This window comes from Lichenostomus cassidix, chromosome 2, assembly GCF_008360975.1.
Source record: "Lichenostomus cassidix isolate B80296 chromosome 2, HeHo_3.0, whole genome shotgun sequence".
Taxonomy (NCBI): Eukaryota; Metazoa; Chordata; class Aves; order Passeriformes; family Meliphagidae; genus Lichenostomus; species Lichenostomus cassidix.
Window position 1 is genome coordinate 2760494 of NC_139482.1, and position 20411 is coordinate 2780904.

The window sequence follows — 20411 nt, forward strand, 5'->3', positions numbered from 1 at the left end:
TTGTGCAGAGCTCTCATAAATCTTATATCATATCCATCAACCTCTTAAAAAATCCTGGGACATTGGGAATGGCTTTAAATGGCAACTCCTGGTCAGCTAAATCAAACCCTGAGGATCCAGGCAATACACTCAAAAAACCTGGAGAACAGTTCAGCTCAGCCTAAAATACCTTTGATCTTGCTGGTCTCTCTAAAGGTAAAAGGACCTGCTGGACTTTTTGCCGTGTTCTCTTCTATTAATTTTTAATTTACTTTCATCTTATTACTCCAGCCTAGGTGATCCAGAAAGCCTCTTAATTTCATTCTTGCCCTGACCAGCAGCACTGGGCAACTCCCAGATGGGACATCAGTCCTGTCCATTCCTTGACAGGTTGGCCTCTCCTACAGCAGCAGAAAGTTCAGCCTTGGCACATCAAGACCTTAAACACCAGACTCTCAATTAGGATCAGTACCAAAGTCTTCTATTGAAGACTTTGTCTTCAATAGTCTGTTCTATTGAACAGGAATTTTCCTGGTTTTCCCTGTGTTTTCATATAACAGGAATTTTTCTCCCAGTTCTTGGGCAGTGGCCACAATACACAGCAGCACAGGTGCTGCTCTGGTCTCCCTTCAGCATTTCCTCATCTCTCTGGGACTCTTCCCAAACACTTCCATGCTGCAGGTGTTACAGAGGTGGAAACCCACTCCCTGCAAACTCAAAATAAAGAAATCTGCCGTGGATTATTCAGAGGAGAACCTTTGTAGACTCTGCCACAAAAGCTGGCCCCTGAAACAGGAGGAGGGAACAGTGGTAAACCCAGCCTGAATCCTGAAAATCAGCCCCAGATTTGCTGTTGGCTGCTTTGATCCATCCTGTTCTACCAGACCAGGAGATTTTTCCTGAGGAAATACTAATCAGCAATGTTTTTCCTGAAAATGGTTCATTTTTCTGGTTCTCTCTTGCTTGCTCTGTGCCCCACTGCCCACCTCTGCAGTGAGCACTGCTAATTCCCAGTTGAGTTTTGGGGATATGGAGATACTGGGTCAACTCTTGGCCTCAATGGCCTTAAAATATTTTTCCAACCTTATTGATCTCATGTTTCTATCAGTGCTCCCTCAGTTTTTTGTCTGAGCTCACCCAGCCACCTGAAATGCACCAAAACCAGCATGAAATTCCAACACAGATCCATCCACACAGCCCCTCATCGTTCTGATTTTTGCCTCGACCTCCCCTTTCCACAGTCAAAATCAGGAGATCAGATTCCAGCCTCTGTTTTCTGCCTGCAAACACTCCAGGGGTGGAGGCTTTGCTTTGGTTTTGCCTACTGCTGACTCGTCCTGGCTGGGAGCTCTCTTAACAGGCAGCAAAATGTTTGTTTGATTTGGGAACAGCTGTCCCAGGGCTTGTTGGGATTAACAGCCACTTAGTGGACATAAATCTCTGTTGGAAAAGGCATTTTAGTTTTTGGAGAGTGTGCCATGCTTTTAAATGCCAGCAGAATTTTTGGCTGCTTTGTTGTTTTTTTTTGTTTGTTTTTTTAGCATGGGATAGTAGATAAATGCACACAGCCTTGGATGTGCAAAGGGTGTAGAAAAACGGAGAAAGTGACATTGGTGCAATGGAAAATAAATCCGAAACATTTTCAAAGCTCTGGATAATGGCTCAGATTAAATCAATTTATGCAGAGGTTTTTGTCTCTGACAGCAGCTTGAGTTTGTCCCTCTCACATCCCCTGAGATTTCTGGTTAAAAAAATCTCTACTTCCTCATTTTTTTGTTTTTCTGATAATATTGACTTTTTCAGAGCACTTTCTTGATGGCATCCACCCCCCTTTTTACCTGGGACAAGTAAATTGGGAAATTGCATACACTATAAGTTTTGTTGGAAAAAGCATTCCTAGAGGTTGATTCCTGGTCATCTTCACCATGGATTGCTGTCTGGAGATGCCAGTGTTGGAAAAGCTGTCCAGGAGGAGTTGGTACCTAAATTCTAAGTGGTTCTCTATAAATTCAGTTGTCTACTAGTGCTGGAAGAGCAGAGGGATTTGAGTGAGGAAACCCTGGAATAATCCTTTAAGCATGCTGTGTCAGGGTGCTGGAGATCTTGTTTAGAGGCTGCTGAGGAGATAAGTTATGTTTTTGGCAAAGCACTTTGTAAATCTTAAACCTTGGATCTTTCAGTTTACATGTTCTGGACTTAGGCAGCAGGGCTCAGCTCACAAATGTGATTTATGAAAAGGATGAAAAAAGTCAAGTGTTTATTTAGTTTGTTGGTTACAAAAGGCTGAAAGATTACAAACTTTTTTCTTTTTAAACAGAACTGTTTCCTAATAGATGCTGATGGTGGAAAATCTCATAGGATTTTCGTGCTTAAAAAGTCATCCTCCAGCAACAGTCATTGGTGATTTCTTTCATGCTGTTTGGAATGACTCAGTCTGGGGGTTTAAGGTGATGTTTTTTATGTGTTTGAGTCAAATTTCTGCCAACATTTAGGAAGAAAGTAATTTTTTAATATGTCCCATTGAGTGCTTGGACAGTTCTACTGGCAGCCACTGCAGAAGTGCAAACCTGGTTTTATATAGTAATTAATGGTGTTCTTGTTACAGAATCATGGAGTTGTTAAGGTTGAAAAGATTTAAGATCAAGTCCAGCTTGTGGGAAAAATAAAAATCATAGACTTGCCACAGATACTGAGGCAAAGCCCAAAGCAAACTCTTTTCACTCATCCTTAATTTTGGGATCCTCTTTGCTTCCTCTGATTGCCCAAGTCCCTTTTCTGCTGAGCTGGAGCTGCAAATCCCTGGGTGAGTGATGAGGAAAGGAGCATCAGAGCATCACCAGAGCTCATCAGTGGTGGGAGGGAAATGCCACAGTGGCAAAGGTCACATGCCCTGGCAGGATTGTGGCTTTTCCTCCAGCTTGGTGATTCCTCTGTCACATCCTGCCTGCAGTGCTGCAGTGAGAGCAGGCAGAAAAATAGCCAAAAATATCCAAAAACAGGCAAAAAAATTCCAAATTTAAAGCAAAGCTGGGGAAAGTTGAAAGAGGAGCTCTGAGGGGATGGGTTGGCTTCAGTGCAGACTGAGTGGTGATTAAAAAAAAAAGTAATTATAAAAATAAAATAATAATAAAAATAATAAATACAAAAGGTGATGAGATGGAGCTGGGGGAGGAGAGATGCCCCGAGGATGCTGGAGTGTGAGTGGGACTGAGGACAGGAGGGCACAGCAGGGACTTCCTCAGGGAGTAGAGAAAATGAGTTTAATGAAACGTCAGAGCCAAGCCAACCCCAGTCAAACCCAATCTGTCACACAAAAATAGGGTAAAACCTCATTCTGCAAGCCCAGGGCAGGATGGGGTAGAATTAAACCCACAAAAGATACAAGACAGAAATGATAGGGAGCTGTTTCCATGCTGGAAGCTACCGAATGGGCTGGGACACTTCAGCTGGAAAAAGAGATGCCCAAGGAGGGATATTAGAGAGGATTTTATGGTTTTTTCTCCCCAGGAAAAAGGATATTGTGGTTAGGCTGTGAATATTTCTGTCTTTGTAGAAGAATTGAGCAATTCCTGGTGAAACCAGCAATGAGCAGGTTCAAAGTCAATTCAGAAAAGGATATTTTTTTTTTTCTGTCAGTGGACACTTAAACTGTGCAATGCCTTGGCACAGGAGGCTGTGAATTCTAAAAATTTCCCTAGGTTTAGAAACAAAATCAAATTGCATTTAATTTAAAAGACGTACAGGCGAATAAGAATCCATGTACAGTATTTTTTATTGTTTCATACAACTTTTAAATAGAAAATCATCCCTCATTTGGGAGGTCTCTGCTCACTGGAGTGGCAGTAGTGACCCGAGGCTGATGATGGGTTTTTCCCCTACTGTGATTAAATTAAAGCTGCCAGGATGGAACTGAGCTATGGATTGTTGCAGGGACCGTTTTTTGGATTGTTTCCTTCAGTCAGGCAAGAGATCAGTGCTCAGCTGGGCCAGGGAGATGGATGCAGTGATAATTGGCTGTAATTAGATGGTTGTAAAGAGACCAAGCCATGGATGAACAGCAGGGCTGGGCTTGTCAGTGGGACAATAAATGTCACCCCAGGGCTGTTTTACAGCTCTGGGAGCTTGGAGCTGCCTGCTGGTATGAAATTGGAGTGAAAATGAGAGTCTGCTGCAGCACACCAGGCTGGGATGGTGCCCTGGGACAGCTCAGCCTGGCCTGACTGTCATCCCCTGTGGGCAGTGAGGGGCAAGCAGAGCTCCTGAGATACCCCAGGCATCAATCAAATGGGCATCTCTGCATCTGAACAGGCATTCCTAGAGCAAAATGGGTGGGAATGTCATCCAGGAGAGCCCTGGAGTCACCCCATTTGTGAGGAAGAATTTCCTCATGGTGGTGTTTGATCGAAGGTTGGACTTGGTGCTCTTGGAGGTCTTTTCCAACCTTAATGATTCCATGGTTCAGTGGAAGACTGATGTGTACTGAAAGGGGTTTTTCCCAAACTGGGAGTTCACCTGGGTTCAGGGAGTGCCTGGCACCAGCCTGCTGCCATTCATTTCTTTCCTCAGCCAAACCAATCCCATCTCAGGGCTGTGCCAAAGCTCTGGAAATCATGTTTATTCATGAAGGAAAGTTACTCTCTGCTGCTTCCCCGATAAGCTTTGACAGTGTGTTTGCTGCAAGTGGAGATAGGACTCAAATAAATGGCTTTTTATGCTCCAGTCTGCCACTTCTGCAAACCACTGTGCCTCGTGAGAGCTGACCTGTTTGCTGTTTATTAACCTTTTGAAGGAGAGGAAATGAAGGCCTGATCTACTTTTAGCAGAGCCAGTGGGAAAGGTGAGCATACTGCAGCTGTGCTGGGACCTCCCCATCCCCTGCAGCCAGGACTGTGACACTTCAGCTCTTTCTGAGCCTGAACCTCTTAGAGGAGAGCTCCAGGTGAGGCTGATGCAGCCCTTGGCTTGCAGAGAGGAAAGCTAAGCTGCTGGATACAGAGATCTGAGCTCCAGCTCCTTTAGAGGGGAGAAGGATTTCTCCCTTCAGCCCTCCAGGAGAAAAAATTTACCTCCAGGGAGCACTTCATGGTCTGCCAGGGAAGGACAGGGCAAAGCTGAGTGTGTGCAAGTCACAGTTCAAATAATTAAATGGGGAAAACCTCTTATTTTTGATACTATAGATTTGTTTTCATAATGGCAAGAGTTTAAAGACTGCACCTGCATACCCAGAGATGATGTAAGTGCTGCTGACTTGGAAAAGCCACACACTCATTTTTTAAAAGCTTCTCCAAATTCACCTGTGAATTTCCCAAGGCAAAGCACAGCCCTTGGCAGGGTGTAGCCCTTGGATTTTTGGTGACAAGCAGATGAGCAGAGCAGTGTTTAGATGGAAATTAAGAGTAGGTGTATTTTTGACTCATTGCATCTGCTGGACTGGGTGAGGATTGATAAATAACCTTTGCATCATTCCTGCAGACACTGAGTGTGAGGTAGAAGACAACATTTATGATGAATTAATGGACAAGCACTTTATCAATCACCAAACATGGTGTGATCAGGCCAAACTTGTCCTCTTTTCTATATCCAAGTGATGCCACAGGGAAGAGAGGGATTTCCTTTTTCCAAGGCACATTGCAGCTCTTGCTGCCCTCAAAAAGTTTTTTGCCTGCCAACCCCCAATCCCAGCAGTTTTCCAGGCTAAAGACTATCAGCTTGGGAGAAAGAAAAGCATTTACTGGAAGGTTCCTTGCTAAAGGCTGTCTGTGTACTGTGCCAGATGAAAGGGCACAAAGTTTTACCTGAAGTTGTGATGATCACAGCATTGGAGATACAAAGCATCTTACAGGGATTGATGTTCCATCTTTCCAATTGTTTAAACTCCAGTTATACATGCAGGACCTCTAAATATTACTCATTCCCCTGAACTGTAAATAATTAGCACAAAAAAAACATAAAGCTGTTAGAGTAAGCCCAGAGAAGCTGTGGCTGCCCATGGAAGTGTCCAAGGCCAGGCTGGACAGGGCTTGGAGCAACCTGGGACAGTGGCAGATGTCCCTGCCAGGGCAGGGGATTGGAATGGATGAGCTTTAAGCTCCATTCCAGCCCAAACTATTCCAAAATCCTATGATTCTGTGATTTTATGCTGACAGACACTGCCAGCCAGCGTTCTGCTTTCACTGGCTTCTTCAGGTTATCTAACTTTGAGATCCACACCTTCAGAGAGGCGAATTCCACCTTCAAAACCTGAACTCCAGACAGCTGCAGAAATATTTTCAGCATGTCTGGGGCAGCTGTGAGGAAGATTGGTGCTGTAGGAGCTAATGGACAGGTACAAGATGTGTTTACAGAGGCAGTAATTTGTAAAAATACACATTATATGTCATGGAAGGTCAGTTTCACTTTTCTTTAAATAGAAAAAAAAGGCCTTTGTTACTAAAGGGAACACCTAAAAGCTTTCTTCATGCATCACAGGTGGTGCTGAAAAATGTCAACAGAGCAAAAAGATACAGATCACCAAAAACCTCAGAGTACATAATTCAGGGCATTTAAAAAGCCATCTGATGCTATCACCTTGTATTTTACTTTGCATTATAGCCTATCCTGAGGTAATGGGGTGCACTCTGATTTATTGCAGCTGGTGGAGGAAATGATTGTAGAGTGTGAAATATCCTGGAATGGAATATATTTTTTTAATATCCTGATACTTTTGGGGCTGCTGGCTGTTTGGTGGCAGATAAGTGTGAGGCTGTGGGAACTGAGCTTGGCACCTGAAATCTGAATTTTAATGAACTCTGCAGGAGAGAGGCATGAAGGAGATACCATCAGTTATTCCATTCTCCAAGCTCTGATAAACTCAGCTCAGGACTTCATTGGAAAAGTTGTTTGTTCATGAAAGAAGTGGGGGAAAAACCTGTAAAATGACTTTGAAAGCGAGCTAAGGGCTCTTTTTCCAGCTTCAAAGCATTTCTGTGTGCTCTCCATTGATCTGAGACAGATCTGCCTCGCTCTGCACAGGCTGCTGGTGACACCAGCCTTTCCCTTAGCTCGAGCACTAAAAAATGAGTTAAAGGAGGAATTTCAGGGTGTAATTTGTAAAAAAAAAACCAAAACCAAGTGCAACCTGGCAGGCATTTTCATCATTTTCATTGCTCCCTTTGCTGGCACGTGAGAAGGATTTCCTCAACATTTCCTCACCACTTTGTTCTTCACATCTCAGTGTCTCTCATGTGGGGTTGTTGACCTTAGCAGGGTGTGAGTCAATTTTTTTGGGGAGCTCTGCCATCAAATGGGGTGTGACAAATAACTGAGAGCAGAGGGGCTGCAAAACCAGAGCTCTGTGACAACCCATCCACCTCAGCCAAGCAGCAGCTGAAGTAATCACCTGTCTGCTGGAAATAAAAAGCAGGAGGCAAAATGTTTTCAAAATCCTGCGAAGAATTCTAAAAGGGTAGCATATCAATGTAAAAGCGTGTCTGGTTTCATTTTTTTTTTTTAATTCAGATCTGCCAACTCCTTTTGGCTTCAGTGTTGAAGTTACATGATCCAACACTGCAGCACACGTGGGGTATTATTAATGCCTTTTGAGAAATAAAAGGGCAAAACCAGAATATTACAACTCTGTAGAAAGGACATGGCCTTTCCTTTTTTTTCCACGAAAGCTTTTATTGTACCCAGAAAATCTTTAGAAATGCCTCATTTTGACAAAACTCCGTGTTTTCTCCCTGTGCTGGTTATTCCTTCATTCCTAGCTTGGAATTCCCTCACCCTTTCACAGAGATCATCTCCCGGCCACAGCAGTGTTGCTCCTCAGTGGTGGTTTGTGCCTTCTCCCTTTCTAAGAAGAAAAATGGCTTTTGGTGAAGGGGTTTGGCCCCTGATCCTTTGATTGTCACCTGTGTCCCCTTCCTGCTCTGCAGAGCTGCACAACCATCACAATGAGAAGAAAAAGATGATGACAGAAGTTTGGAAAAGGCAGAGGAGGAAGGGGACCATGTTCAGATCAGGTGTTTCAATGCAACAGGGAGAGATAAGGGCAGGGAAGAGAGATATTTAATTAGGCATAAATTCCAGCCTGATTGGCCTGGTTCTTGCACTTATCTGCTGCTCTTCCCATAGTGGTTTTTGGAAAATTGCAGGGCTGAATTCCAGGGACTGGGGGAGAGCTGAAAGCTTCATGTTTAAAGAAAATACTTCTGCAGTTTTCATTCCAAAAAGTTCCTGTGCCTGGCTGAGGGGCTCCAACCTGTACAGATCTGCTCTGAGCACTCAGGAGTGCTTCACCATCTTCTTTTCTTGTTTCCCCAGGTTGCAGGAGGCAGTGGGACAACATCACGTGCTGGCCTGACGCTGAGGTGGGGGAAGTGGTGGTGAGGCCATGCCCCAAGTACTTCAGGTTCCTGACCTCCTTCCTGGGTAAGCAAACCCCAAAACAGCTCATGGCTTCACTCCCAGTGGGGATTCCCATCACACCAAGGGGGGAACATCTCAATAAAGAGGGAGAAACAACCTCTTACCCCAAGGTAAAGGAGATTTCCAAGCCATGTGTGGATTTCCAAGCATTAAAACATCTTCCCTGCACTCTCAGTGCTGCTCAGTGGTTCACAGGGATGCAGAAATGGCTCCTGGTGAAATCCAATAATATGGATGTTGTGCAGTGAGAATTAAATCAACCTGTGGAATAGTTGTGTTCGTTGTGCAAAATGAGCAGTTTAGCACAATCATTAATTAAGTCTCTGGCAGAGAATAAACAAGCTGAAACTGTAGGTAATAAAGAACTTTTTTCCTGGTGGAATGACAAATTTGGCCACAGGCCAAGGAACTAGCCTGACAAATAATGGGCAGGGGAGGTTAATGGAGGATGTAGCTTAACTCACTGTTTGGGGTGTTCTGAGGAGGTTTAATTTAAAACTCAGGTCTCAAGGGGCCATGCAGCAACAGGACTGATTGTGTCTCCTGGTGGTTTATAGTAATTTTTTACTATTTTTATTAGAGTAGCCCTGCAGGCCTTCCCCAGACAATTTAAGTTTTTTTGCACTGGAGATCCTGCATTGATCTCCACTTTCAGAGTCTTGCAGTGCAAACAGCCAGGATGGATTGGGAATGGGGAAAGGGATACAAAGCCATCCCTGTTTCACAGGCCAGGGCACTGCTGCACTCATTAACCAGCACACACTGATTACATGACTTAGCCAAGGCCACACCAAAATTCCATGCAGACACAGAAGGGAAATTCAAAATTCCTGGAGTCCCATCCTAGTGCTGACCTCCCTGTTTCCAAAATTCCCCAGCAGCTCATCACTCTCATGTCAACACCCAGGCAAAAGTGGCAGAAGCTGCTGTGATATCACATCTTGCAGGACAAGACCTCTGTGCATTGGATCAGCCAAGTGGAATAATTTCCTGCTGTTCCTGCTCTCTGCCCTCTCCTGAGCATAGCACTCACTCACTGGGCTTCACTTACCAGCAGAGTTAGTCAAACTGGAAGAAAAAAACCTCTTAAAAACTCTTTCTTACGCATCATCCCACCGGAGCAGAGTGATGGGGAAAATATTGTAGATATTTGATCATATATATATATATATATATATAAAAACATACATATATATAACAATATAAATGTAGGTCAAGCATTGGAACAGGCTGCCCAGGGAAGGATAATTGCCCCTGGAAATGTTCAAAAATAGGAACATGGTTTAGTGTGAACCTGGATGTGTTGGGTTAATGGTTGGATTCAGTGTTCTTATAGGTATTTTCTAAATGTAATGACTTTTAATATTCCATTATATATCTATATATTTGGGGGGGTTTAATGTATATTTTTTAAAATATCATTGGAACTATGTTGGACTTAAGGTAAAATAAGTGGGATACCTTTAAATGGTCTTTAAGATCCCTTTCAACCCAGACCATTCTGTGGTTTTATGATTCCATGGTTTGGTCAGTGATTCATCTCAATATAAATGACAGCAATCAGACAAATAGCACCATGAGAATACCTATTTCTCCTCAGTCAGGTAAAGCGCAGTGTGAGTTTTTGTTGGAGAAAGTGGGATCAGGATTTTAATTTCTGCAGTTCCTAAAGCAGAGGTGTCTGTATGGGATTGCTGTCCAGGACCCCATTAATGTCCCAGTGATCTGGTCAGTTCTGGCTGCAGGAGACTCTGTTGAGGTACCTGAAGGGCTCTAGAGGTGTCATGTGCTGTAGTGATGAATATTCCAGGGACTGGAGTAGAAGTGCAGGTCCTGGGCTCCAGAGAGGCACCCACACCTCAGACACTGAGAGCTCCACTCAGGTTTCTAATCATCAGCATTTGGTACCATTTGATTAATGCTGGAGGATCTGAATTCCACCAGGATTCCTCAGCTGGTGTTAAGGTATTCCTGTATGCAGGAACCTAGTTGTCAACCTGGAATGGCATTTTTGTCCACTGATTTTTGAGTTTTCCCATAAGTGAGCCTATCTCTGAGCTGGTTTTATAGGGGTGAGAAACAGCTTCCTCAGAGGTGCAGTTCTGCTGCTTTTTAGATTTCCACTCCAGGATGAGTTCAATAACATCCATAAACCACATATTTCTCTCCATTTTGAAATCAAAATATTGTGGAGAGGCTCTGGCAGGTGGGAATGTGTTCCAAGAGGGATGAATCCAACCTCAGCAGAGCACAAACAGAACAACTAATGCCATTCCCAAAGCAGAAGCCTCAGCTTTGATTTTCTCTGAGTCACACTCTTTGTACAACCATTTACAAATGGGGAAAGCAGAAATGGTCTCAGATAAAGGGAGGGGAAGGTTTGCCTCCTGTTTTATAGGATTTCTTGCAAAATTAATGCCATTAAAGCCTGTGAAGCAGCTCTTCCTTTGTAGCAGTGTCATTGAACAGCTTTCAAGGAACTCAATCATCTGGTTCATGTTTGTGTCATGTTCTTTGATACCTTTGCAGCAAGAGGAAAGCTTTTATCAAGCTGTGAGCCAGAGAAAATATTTCTGTGTATTTATAGAAGGAAAAGGGTGAAATACTGGGAAACAAAGAGTTAATGTGATTTTTCTGCCTCGTGGAGAATGTGCTCTTCAAATGACTAACATCCTATCTCATGGTTAATAAAGGATAAAATATCTCATGGCATTTCAAAACCTTAAAATGCCTAACGCTGTCCTGATGTCATTTGACATTAATTTTTTATGGCATTCGCAGATCCAGAAAATTGCCATTATTTCATGACGTTCCTCAGTACCACGTGAGGGAGATGGATGAAAATATTTTTGGCACCTTTTGTTATTACAGTGCAGTGCTTTCCACCCCTTGACCAGAGAGTTCCAGCTCTCCTGTGATACATGGAAGATGACATTTGTAATAGGGATTTATGTCTGACAGTTTCTCCAAAAGCAAATTGTCCACCATGCACGAGTTAAACAGCATAAATTAGCACTGACAGATTTTAAGCTTCAGTTTTGAGGTTAATTGACCTAAGGGGGTGGGGATGGGCATAACCAAGCTCTGGGATCTCACTCAGTGGGTTGAGATCCATCTCAGTTTTGGGATTACCAAACTCCTTTTTCCCTTGGGTGCTCTAAATTTATTTCTACTCTCCTTTCCCCTCCTTCATGAACACTTTTTATTCTGCATTGCTTTTGAAACTGGAACAGAAATTGAATAAAATGAGGATAGGGATGAGCAGACAGCAGCAGATAAGGAGAAGACTTCACCACTACTCTAAAGATCCCCAAAATGAAAATCATACCCATTAATTGTTTGCTACAATGCCCATTTAAAATGAAACAAGCAGTCGAGTTTGTTTGTTGTGGAGATCTCTTCACTGAGAGACCTGCTCAGGTGTTGTGCTGTCCAAATGTGCCTTCATATCCAAAAGGCAGAATTACCTGGAGAAAAAGAGGCTCAGAGATGGTATCACCATCCCTGCAAGTGCTCAAAAACGTGTGCATGTGGCATTTGGGGACAGGGTTTGATGGTGGCCTTGGCAGTGCTGGGTTAATGGTTGGACTCCATGATCTTAGAGGTCTTTTCCAGCCTAAACCATTCTATTATTCTATGATTTACTTGCAGCTGAGGTGTCACAATGCTTGTGCTCCTCTCCTCTGGAGGATTGGTGCTCCACCTCCACCTCTACCCAGAAATGTGCATCTTTCTCTCGTAAATGTTTCCTGGAATCCTGTGATTGCAGGATCTAAAGATCTAAAGAGAAATTTGTCCTAAAGTTTGCCAGCTCTGCTTTTAGGATGAGAAAACAAATTTACAAGAGGTGCCCTATTATGGCGAATATTGGTATTGTTAAGAAGGGGGGAATTATGTGTATTTATTAAGGATTGGGATCTTCACACTTAGAAATGAAACGTGCAGGAAGGGGAAAGGAAGATGAGGGAAAATTGAGTATTGCCCCAAGAATGGGGTGCAGGAAATTTCAAGGCACTGGACATGTGGCAATAGTAACTGCAGGCCAAGTGACATAAAAAACAACAAATGAAGAAAATTCAGTCTGCCTTTCGTTTGATGTGCCAACCCAATGCCACCAGTTCTACTCTGACATGAACTTATGAAATAAAAAAAAGTATGAAATAACGTGAAACACTGAGCTCAAATTGTACTGAAAGAGTGATCTTGTGAGATCACAACTGAGGCAGAGAACCCAAGCTGGGAAAATACCCTGTCCTGACTTTCCCCTCAAGTTTTTCCCAGACCTAAGCACTTCAGCATCCAGCTTAGTGCAAGTTTCAAGTGTTTCCCAAGAACGGTGGGATCAATAACAAATACGAAAGTAGCAATGTGCCAGTGGGCTCAGCAGCATGTCAAGAACAGTAAATAATAGAGGTGCTATTGCTTTAATAGTTTCTGCTTGAAAAAATTGATTTCTGTCCGTGGAATATGGTGATGGAGAAGCAGGAGAGATTGCTAGGCAGAGCACACCTTGCTCTCTGCTGTAGAAGTTATTACAGAACAGGGCAAGGGAAGCAAGAGGGGGCAAAAGCGAACACCCCTGAGCCTTGATTGACCTCAGATCTCTTTGTAGGAATTCAAACTCCCATTAAAAGCCAATAAAAGGTTTTTTCCAAGATCAAAGAGGTAAAACCTCACCTGCAACACGGAACTTGCAGACGTGTCTGTGAGTTTGAAGTGTGTGTTTAAAACAGACGAGAAGCAAAAAGAAATTAAGAGAAAAGCCTAAAGAGCAAGACACAGACAACAGCAGTGTGCATTTATTCAGTTCATCTGTTCAGTGTTTAACTCCTACCCAGATCAAACACCTCTGAGAGAGAAAATATTCTGGTTTTATCTTCGTTCCACAAACTCCTCCCTCCTCTTCTGCTGTCATGAATAAATCATGTCAAATGAAAGGAAATTGCTCTCAGTGACAGCAAGGAGGTCTCGTGGAAGTTTCCCTGCCTTGGAACCCAAATCATTCTGTGATGATTTTATGGTTCTAAATTCTGACCTGAGTTTTGCTTGTGTTCTCTCCTTCCTTGAAGGATTCCAAGAATATCAAAAAGGCATCTGGTCATGCTTCCATTAAATCAGGTTTAGGTGATTCCACTTGAGCAGGGGTTTTGGGCCAAATGACTTGCAGAATTCCCTTTCAACCTCAACCTTTTTGTGACTCTGTGAAAGCTGGAAATTTGCAAGACATTATGAGGGTATTGTTATAATAAATGAGAGTTAGTTGTGGCTTTTTCAAGTGAAACTTTCTCTGACTTGTTTTTAAAATGGGAAAACCCCTCATCTCAATAGTTTTAGGAGCAGATGAATCAGTTTGACAGTGGTAACATTGATCAAAACAAAATACAAACTCCACAAATAAACCAGATTATTTCATGTTATTTAACTAACACCATGTGAATGAGGGGACTCTGTTCTCACCAGGGACTTGCCCCTTTTATTTTCCACAACATAGAGGAGAGCTTGAAGCACAAACCTACTGGCACTGGGATGCTTTCCATCTCTCAGTGAATCTCCTCCATTCTGTATTGCTAATTACCTGTAACTGGGTTATAAACCCCTGGCCTCCTTTCTCAATAAATCTCCAGGAATACCACCTGAAAAGTTTTAGCTCTCTGATAGGAAATAGGAACGTTTGGGAAATCTAGTGAACTTTCCAAGGCTGGGGATAATTTCCAAGTGCAGAAGGTTTATTGTCTCTTCTGCTATTGTCCCTTAGGTTTTCAATGTACTCCATGGGAGCATCATTCCAGGGAGAGCTTGTGTTACACAAATGAGTGAGAAACAGCTCTGGAAAAAGGGCAAATACTTCTGGTGCTTTGAAAAATTTGCCTCTCCAAAATAATCATATTTTATTACCAATGTCTATGTAAAACCAAGGGCCAGGGAGAGCACAAGAATTGGCTGCATTTTTGCTGGGGGTCTGTGGCTTAGCTGGAATTTGACCTTGGAATATAAAAATCTGTCTAATACTTCAGTCTAACCTGAGCCTGTAAACCTTAGAGGAAGAACTAAGCTTGTGGGACAATTTCCCAAATTTTATGCTCATTTTCAGTGCAGGAAGTAATATTTTAAATAGTAGAAATGAGAAATGTTTGGTCTGAGGGGAGATGTCATCCATCACTTGAGACAAACTGTGCTGTGATAAAATCTTTACTTTCTAACCTTGTATTTTTTGTACCTCTCAGACATCTGGTGAACATGAGAATTATTAGAAAGGTGTCTTGTATCACACCATGCGTGTGATTTTGCACATCTAAAAGTGACATCAGCAGCAAAGAGTAGCAAAAAAAACTATTCTGGGAAGTGAGTTTCCTTAAAATCAGAATAATTTTTATTATTTTAAAAATTTATAGCCATTATTATTATTATTATTACTATTATTATTATTGCTGGTGCTATGTCATTGTGCTTCACTCTACCTTAATTTCCACATCTGCTAAAGCTTTAAGACAATTTTGAAAGTACTGAGAGCAGTGAGAATTATAAAATAATCAAATTGGGAGGGAGTGCAATTAAAAATAAGAAATAGAGATAATAAAGCTGAAAGAAGCACATCTTAGCTCACTGAGAAGAAGAAACAGAGATTTAAAACCACCATGAAATCTAAAGCCATCCCCAAGCAGGGAGGAGGAGTTTTGAGCAGGAAAAGGGAAGCAATGAAGTTCAGATAATGGGGTCCATTGTAATGAAGAAGAAATAACAGAAACTGCATAACACCTCAAAAAACTGAAAGGACTGAGCTGTCATGTCCTTGATTTGTTTGCACAAGATCTCTTAGGATGCTGATATGAACCCTGGTGAGAAGAGCTGCAAGCAGTGACCGTGCAGGGGCAGCCTGGGGACAGCAGCCCATGGAGCTGCTGCTTCTGGAGCAGCTGGGAAAACGAACAAAGGCACTTTTCAGAGCCCTCTTGGAGTTAGATCTGGTGCAAAGACGAGTTACAGGGACAAGTTTTGGTGTCAAAATCCACCTGTCACAGGGATTCAAGAAGAGATAAGCACAGGGGATCATCTGATCCTGATTTCAGTGCAGAACAGGCCTGTGGCTGGGAAGATGTTCAGATGACTCAAGAGTCAGGCATTGCTGGAGGTGAAACTGGAATATTCTCATGACTCACAGCTGCATAACTGATCTGCTCCTGTTTGCAGGAGTTTTCTTACTCCTGTGTGCACAGAGCCCATTGTTGGAAAGCTTTGCAGAGCTCTTTTCAGCTTCACTGGTGTCATTTTTCACCTTAAGAAGTGACATTTGACTGCTGTTTGCTCACTGTGGTTTATTGACCAGCTTTGCAGTGTTGTGTGATGAATGGCACCAGCTGAATGCCACAGGGAAGAGATCCATGTGAGGTGGGCAGAGTGGGGACCTCTCTGGGGGAATTTCCAGTGTGCTTGTTGGGTGTATTTCTGCTTTGTTACTCCTTGACAAACCCATATCTTGTCTTTTTAGGCCACAAACGTCTTGGGCTAAAGTTTATCCTTTATTTCTGGTCGCTCCTTCTTTCGCTGGATTAAGCCAGTGTGGGTTTGAGGTCCAGAGTTGTTTCACAAAGTGAGAAAAGCTTTGCACTTCCAGTCCTGGATGGATCAGGCAGTTCTGAGTACCAAAAAGCCATGTGAAATTCAGTTTTGACAGCTCTGGCTGAAGGAGTGAGCTGTCCTTATGGTAATTAAGGCTGTTTTTAGCTGCCCAGAGGCCCCAGGCACTCAGCGAGCTGCAGAGTCCAGGAAATCTTCTTGCCCTGGAGTGTACATGTTCAAACAGGCAATTCAGGTTGTCACTGTGTGGTTTTCTCCCTTCATGGCTAAATCTTGAAGTGTTTTGTTCTCAAACACGAGGTGCAGCACATTTCCCAGGAATCACATTTGATCAGGGCTCTGCTGTAGGCAAGGTCTGGGTTTGGAGGAGTGGATTTCATTCCCAGCCCCACAACTTTATCTGCACAGAGTGCAATGACCACTTTATTTAAACCACCACAGAGTGAAATTCCCCTGTCCTGGCTTCTCACAGGCAGAGAGAAAGGCGTAAGTACTTCATTGCTCTGTTTAGATAATAATTTTCCAGGAACAAAGGCAATGTGGCAATAAAACACTCCAACAATGCTGGGACAGTGCCAGCAAGCAAAGGTCTGGCTACAACTGGCATTATGGTACCACTAGAAGAGTTTTGTGTGCACTTCTGTATTCAAATGAACTTTTTTATTGAGGTCTGGACTTTAAAACCCAATGGGTCCCTCCCATTTGTAAGCTCTGTGTAATGTGAAAAATTAGTAACAGAGAAAAAGAATGAGAATTTTGTTCCAGATGTTATAAGAATTGTGCTCTGGCATTTGTATCATGAAAAGGCAGGTGTTTGTTTAACATCAAGCTGAAGGTTCCTTTTTAAATCCTGGTTTTCTCTTCCTCTCCAGGGAATGTGTCCAGGAATTGTACAAGTGAGGGCTGGTCAGATGTGTACCCTGCACCCTATGCCGTGGCTTGTGGATATGACTCCAACAGCACTCCAGAGGAAGAGGTTTGTAAACCTGGAGGGGTGGGCATCAATATTTAACAGGGATCAATATCAGAACCTTCCCAAGCCAGGTTTTTGACACTCTGATGCCTCAAGAGGGAAGAATCCTCCTGAGGATCTTTGGAAGCAGAGTTCACGTGTTTTGTCAGGGAAACTATTTTCTCTTGGATGTCATAGGCTCACAGAATTATGGAACAGTTTGGGTTGGAAGGGACATTAAGGATAATCCCATTTCAACCCCCTGCCATGGTCAGGGACACCTTCCACTAGACCTGATTGCTCCAAACCTGGCCTTGACCACTTCCAGGGATGGGACATCCAAAGTTTTCAAGATACCAGGACCTCAGATCAGAGCATTGTCTATGTGATGCCCACACATAACTTCAGATGCTTCATTTTCCACAGTACACTTTGAAACAGCTTTTCCTATTTATATGTATCCTTAGGTGGATATTGTGATTATAGCCTTTCTAGGGAAACATAAGCATTAAAAGGATAACAGGATATCACTCCCTTGCCATCAGTGCAGCTCTGCTGGTCTCAACCAGCTAAATATCCAGACCACTGTAAGGAACACACATTTTCATGAAATTTTACTGAATTGTGATAAGAAAGCCACAAGCTCTCTGGGCTGCTGTCTGCATATAAATTAGCAATTGCTGACAGTGGTATAATTAGCTTTAGAGTATTGTCATTACCCAGGTTTGCTGCATGCTGAGACATGAAGGGTAAAGTCTAAAGAGGATAACAAACGTTAGAATCAAGATTCACCTCACCTAATTCAAAGTTCAGCATCTAATCTAAACTAATCACCTGTAGCAGTCCCATAGTCAACAAGAAAAAGCTTATGCAGGAAAAGTTGTATTTCGCTGCAGTCATGTGTTGCAGTGTTTATATTTTTATATAATAGGTTAATGTGTTTATGTTAAATCTCTGCTTGTGCTTTTTGTTGTTGTTGCTTAGGATATACATCAGAATTAGTGAATGTTGGATGTAGGCATCTCAATAATAAATTAATACTTACTTCCAGTATTTAAAGGGGGCTTACCAAAAGGCTGGAGAGGGACTTTCCACAAGGGCATGGAGTGATGGGACAAGGGTAGTGGTGTTCAGCTGAAGGAGGGTAGATTTGGCTTAGATACCAGGAAGAAATTCCTCCCTGTGAGGATGGGGAGGCCCTGGCACAGGGTGCCCAGAGAAGCTGTGGCTGCCCCTGGATCCCTGGCAGTGTCCCAGGCCAGGCTGGACAAGGCTTGGAGCAGCCTGGGACAGTGGAAGGTGTCCCTGTTCATGGCAGGGGGTTGGAATGAGGTGATCTTTAAGGTCTCTTCCATCCCAACCCCTTTTGGGATTCCATGACTCGATCTGGTGAGAGGTCTGTGCATGGTCACACATTGCCCTGGCACCCACAGGGTTAACGGGATCTGAACACAACTGAGCCACCTTGGAGTGTGACAGAAAACAGGAAAAGCTAAGGGAGAGGAGCACAAAGGACTTCAGGGCTCTGCTGAAGAGATCTTAGTCTGACTTCAAGGTCAGCCACCACTTCACAGCCTCAAGTGTCTATTCCTCCCACTGAGCTGTGTGGCTGCAAAAACCATGATTCCAGGTCTGCTCTGGAATGCCCTCCATCCAGAGCTCTGGTTTGTGCTCCTGCTGCAAAGGGGATTTGGGAATTCCTGGGACATGCTCTGGCCACCCAAAGGATTGCAGCGTTGCCAAAGCACTGCGTTACCAGGAGAACCTCTATTGTGTTCTTTTAATTCTTTCTTAATTATTTTCCCTTGATTTCTGCAGTTTTGTCCTGCTGTTTAATTTGTGTAAAAGGTGGCTGAGGGGGGTGAACATGCAGTAGGAACCTGAAGAATAGACTTTTGGTTTTTTGTTGCTGAACTGGCTGTCCGTTCGGGGAGCAAGGAGTAAAGGGAATAGGAAAAAACCAGCAGGCTGTGCAGGTCATGAGGTTCAGGAGCATCTGATAACCTTCCAGCCATAAAACACTTCATGAACTTTTGATCTCAAGTCAGAAACAATGGGAAAAACATGGAAAATAAATAAGGGCAGTGTGTGAGGTTTTAGCTTTGGGCTGAGTGACATGAGCCACAAATATATTTGGCTACTGGAAGACTTTATATCAGTATTTCTCTTCTTTTTCTCTCAGAAATGTAAATGTTCTCCATTGTCAACCAAGATACCGAGGGAAAAATGTTGAGGTTACTGAACAGAAACCAAGGAAAATAAATCTCAGTTAATCTCAGCTTAGCACCTACCTGAAATAATTGTTATTATCACACTCCTGTGAAATTGAGCAGAAGCTTTTAGAAGTCAGAGAGATGATAATGAAATTGCCTAGTTTCATTCTGTAAGTCAGTCTGGCTCTGTACTTAGAATCCAGGCATCCTGGCATGCATTGCCTTCACTTACCTACATCCCTCTCTTTTCCAATAAGAATATTTTATCATCTGGACCCTGAGTGAAATTCCAATTCCATTGATGATCTGGGGTCAAATTCTCTGCTTTGATACCTGTAAAATGGGAACTGATTGTCATTAGCAAATGCAGTGAAGAGTGAGCAGTCACTGTGTGCTGTTTCCAAAGCAGAGATGACCTCACATTCTGCATTAGAGCTCAGTGCAGAGCCATCCCTCCCTACACCAGAAGGATTAGTCACCATAAAAACCAGGGAAAACCAGCAGGGAATTGCTTGTTGAATAACATCAGGAACTTTCTGTGCTTAACTTGCTCCTGGGAGTTAACTCTAAGAAGCAGAAGGTCTACTTTTCTCTGCTCTCCTAAATAAAGTGTGTGATGACCTCTTCCTCCCACAGTCCCCTAGCATGAGCTCCCTCCTTCTGCTGGCCAGGTCCTTCCTGGAAGAGGTCTTTCCTGGTGCCATCAAAAATAGATAATAGATAAAGATGAAATCAACTTGAGGGATGTTGACTGCTTTAGCTGGAAAAGTCAGAGCTGCTTTGGGATCCCAGTGAGGCTGGAAAGAGGACTTTATCTTCGGGGTGCTGGTGGGTGAGAGGCTGGACATGTGCTGGAAATGTGCACTTTGAGATCTCACCTGCAGAGCTGCTCCAGCCCTGGGGCTCAGCACAGCAAGGAGCTGGAGCTGCTGGAGAGAGTGCAGAGGAGGCAGCAGGATGAGCAGAGGGATGGAGCAGCTCTGCTGGGAGGAAAGGCTGGCAGAGCTGGGATTGTTCAGCCTGGAGAGGAGAAGCTTTGGGGTGACCTCATTGTGGCCTTCCAGGGCCTGAAGGAGCTGACAAGGAAGAGAGGGAGGGACTTTGCACAATGGTGTGCAGTGACAGGACAAGGGGGAATGGCTTCAAACTGAAAGAATAGGTTTAGATTGGATATTGGGAAGGAATTCCTCCCTGTGAGGGTGCTGAGGCCCTGGCACAGGTTGCCCAGAGAAGCTGTGGCTGCCCCTGGATCCCTGGAAGTGTCCAAGGCCAGGCTGGACAGGGCT

The 20411-nt window shown here is 43.4% G+C and overlaps 1 protein-coding gene across 1 annotated transcript in view; it reads left to right on the forward strand.

Annotated features, from left to right (window-relative positions):
* Positions 1-20411, forward strand: part of LOC146440717 (vasoactive intestinal polypeptide receptor) — a 103702-nt gene that overhangs the window by 43288 nt on the left and 40003 nt on the right. Inside the window, exons 3-4 of the mRNA XM_085050144.1 lie at positions 8281-8388; positions 16833-16936. Of these exons, the coding sequence (XP_084906270.1) occupies positions 8281-8388; positions 16833-16936 (212 nt within the window). The remainder of the gene's footprint in view (positions 1-8280; positions 8389-16832; positions 16937-20411) is intronic.